At 32.2% G+C, this 3,398-nt stretch overlaps 1 protein-coding gene across 1 annotated transcript; it reads left to right on the top strand.

Annotated features, from left to right (window-relative positions):
• Positions 1–83: 83 nt before the first annotated feature.
• Positions 84–1,483, top strand: LOC134233124 (uncharacterized). Its single transcript, XM_062715115.1, has 2 exons — positions 84–672; positions 889–1,483. The coding sequence occupies exons 1-2, from the start codon at positions 224–226 to the stop codon at positions 1,481–1,483; spliced, it is 1,044 nt and encodes a 347-aa protein (XP_062571099.1). The 5' UTR covers positions 84–223.
• The last annotated feature ends 1,915 nt before the right edge of the window (positions 1,484–3,398 follow it).

Below are 3,398 nucleotides of genomic sequence, written 5' to 3'. Positions count from 1 at the left end.
CTCTCTGTTTAGTACTCTCTTTCATACTTTTTGATAATGTCAAACATAGAGAAATTTCACCGACCAGAATACGGTCGGTAACGGGATCATATTACAGCACTGCAGTGTGCTGCCAGAGAATCGCTGATAAGTTGACAGGTGATGAATGGTTATGGGGGATTTCCTAAATGTTACAAAGTTGTACAAATTTTACACACATTTTTGTTAATCTTCTCTAAGTAAAATGAACACAGAAAAAATATCTCAAGCAATATCTGATGGATTAAAACAATTGTCTATAAGTGAATTAAAACTAAACCAGAAAAAAGTTATAGAAGCATATTTGAAGAAAAAGGATGTTTTCTTCTGTTCACCTACTGGAAGTGGTAAATCATTAACATTTGAGCTGGCGCCGTTTTTGTTCAAAGCATTAAGTTCAGCTCATGATAAAACAATTGTGCTGGTCATTTTCCCTCTGACCTCTCTTATAAGAAGTCAGGTAGATGCATTGCAAAAGAAAGGACTTAGTGCACATCACCTGAGTGAATTAGGCGGAGAGTTTGCTGATCCTACAATTATCTTTGCCAGTCCAGAATCAATATTAGGAACACAAAGAAAAATTACGGAAGATTTGGCAAAAAGAAACTTTATCAAAGCTATTTTTGTGGATGAAGCTCATTGCATTAAGAAATTGTAAGTACAGAATCTTTAAATAAATACTTCTAAATGATTGTAGAAAAAAGTATTAAAAATTGTAAATTATTAGAACAGCTCTCCTCTAATCTTATTTTTTATGTATTTATACAAAGTATATATAATCAAATCCTTAATCTCACAAATCACAAACACACCTCACAAACACAATGACATACATGTGAAATAATACAATATCTTTTGTTTTTCATGCAGCGGTGAAGATAAAAAGAAAAAACCAGCATATCGTCCATTTTATGGAAAACTAGGAGAAATAAGATCTCTTACAGGAGAAAATGTTCCAGTGATAGCATTAACAGCAACAGCTACCATTGAAACAAAGGAACACATCTACAAAGGCTTATCAATGAAAAAAGTTGAAGAAATAATTGTCAGTCCAAACAAGCTGAATATTACATATTGGTGCATCAAGTTACAGCACAGTAGCATTAGGAAAAATTTTAAATCGCTTGCTGAAGAGCTCAAAGCAAACAAAGAAAACACAACAAGAATGATCATATTCTTTAGGCAAATTAAGCATATATCAGAAGTTTATGAGCACCTGGAAGAATCACTAGGCAAGGCATCATATGTCAATTATCAGGAAGATGGCCCTAATGACGACCGTAATAGGCTCTTTGATATGTATCATCTGAAAACAGATGATGATGTAAAGGAATCTATCTGTTCATCATATCAGGATCCGACTGGTAATATTCGGGTAGTTCTTTGTTCAACATCCTTTAGCATGGGCCTTGATGTTAAGGCAGTTGATACAGTTGTTCATTATGGTCCTAAAATGATATATTGATGACTACCTTCAGGAGACTGGGCGTGCGGAGAGATCCACTCATTCAAAGTCATGCAATACTCCGTCATATAAAATATCTTTGGGTAGTCGTAACATAACTTCTCAAATGAAGGAATACACAAAGTCCAATTGGTGTCAAGACAGTGCTCGTCTTAAATGTTTGAAAGAACCATAATGATATTCCCACGACATAATCCGCCGCTGTGATACCTGCACAAAAAAACTGTTCACGTTCCATGCAAATGTTCAGATGAATGTTCATGTGAGGTACCATGTAACGGCGTCGACGAAGCATTTGAACGAATCGAGTTTTGACGAATGAAGAGGACTCAGACGATAGTCAGACATCGGATGAAGGATTATCTGATGACAGTGAATTTATTATATATTTGTCCACAAAACCAGTTCTAAACTATTCATCTGATGAATACTTATGGATTCACGATGGGTACATTTTATCCATAAAAATGTTTTCTGTTATAATCTGAAAAAGCGAACCTGAAATCCAGTTGCGCACATCATCCATATCTATTTGGAAAAGGGGATTTTTTTTTTTTTTTTTTTTTTGTAATAAGATTTTATTCAGTATTTTTTATAAATAACAACAATACATAAACAAAAAATAATGATAGAGAAACATGAAAATCTATATGTTGTTAAATACATCAATTGTTTACATATTTATGCCAATGTATTACAAAAATAAATAGTAAATTCGCTGTTTTTTCGATTATAACAAATTTTTTTTATAGTGCATATACATATAATGGAATATGTTTTTTTAAAGACAAAGTGTTGCAGAGTATAAATATACAAAATATATACTGAAACAGAGTTGAACTAGAAATTATGGTCCACCGGGGTCCTAAAACCAACGAACACTCCCCAGTGGGACGATGCTACTTGAGACTGTTCTCTCGAAGTAGCTGCCTAATTAAAAAAAAAAAAAAAAAAAACATGTATAGACTCACATAATTTGGAGCATTTTTGCAAATTTTGAAAAAAAAAATTACATATTAAAGCTTGGTAAAGCATATACTGGGTGCATTTTTGATATTTATAAGGAATCTATTTCAGTTTCTTTCAGAGATTCAATTCTACAATACATTTTGTATTTATATATTTTATACGCAATAAAAGATATTAGTAAATTCACAGATTCAATCTTATCGGGGTTTTTTCTAGATAAAAGCCCAGAACAATGTGTTTCCATTTTATACCAATAGATAAAAAGGTTCCTAGTTTTTTCCAAATCTGTTCAACGATTTTACATTCAAAAAGTAAATGTTTTGTGGTTTCAGTTGTTTTGCATAAAGTACAGTTGTCCCTCTTGTCCTTTATCCATTTACTTAAATAAGTATTGTTGCAGAGAATATTATGAAGCATTTTATGATTAAATTCAGGAACTTTATTATTATTTATATCTTTGATTTTTCTCATGTATATATTTTGCCATAGATTTGAGTCGTTTGCAGGAACTGAAAACTCTTGAGAAAGTTTAATTTGATAACACGGTTTAACGAATTTCTTATGTAATGAAATTTTATTTTAAAAAATTGGCATTTCTTTCCATTTAGATTTGATACCCCTGTTGCGAAATGAAATCTCATTTCATTCTTTATGTTTAAATAATTGGCATTAGATAAGTCACATTTTTACACAATGGTTTAATCGCTGATAATAAAGGTTTTTTATTATACCTCATTATAAATATTCTACACAACGCGTTATCTGATTGGTTCTAGGTTATCACGTGACTTCATATTTCACGGCCGTCGGCACGCTTTTCATCATATTACACCTCTTCGGAACACCTAGTGTATTTTCCCGCAATATAGTTCTCGTTCGTTGAACAAAAACTCCCGAGAGTAGAATACGTCACAATAGCCTGGTTTACGTCACAAAATTCTTGATA

Source organism: Saccostrea cucullata, unplaced genomic scaffold (genome assembly GCF_032062105.1).
Source record: "Saccostrea cucullata isolate Sc308-1 unplaced genomic scaffold, CSIRO_AGI_Scuc_v1 ctg4111, whole genome shotgun sequence".
Lineage (NCBI taxonomy): Eukaryota > Metazoa > Mollusca > Bivalvia > Ostreida > Ostreidae > Saccostrea > Saccostrea cuccullata.
Note: the sequence above shows the minus strand (reverse complement) of the source record. Positions and strands in the feature narration are given on the sequence as shown.

Excerpts from the sequence above, each read along its gene's own strand:
- LOC134233124 (XM_062715115.1), top strand. The coding sequence starts at position 224 with ATGAACACAGAAAAAATATCTCAAGCAATATCTGATGGATTAAAACAA. Across the intron at positions 673-888 it reads GCTCATTGCATTAAGAAATT|CGGTGAAGATAAAAAGAAAA; the intron begins GTAAGTACAGAA and ends TTTTTCATGCAG.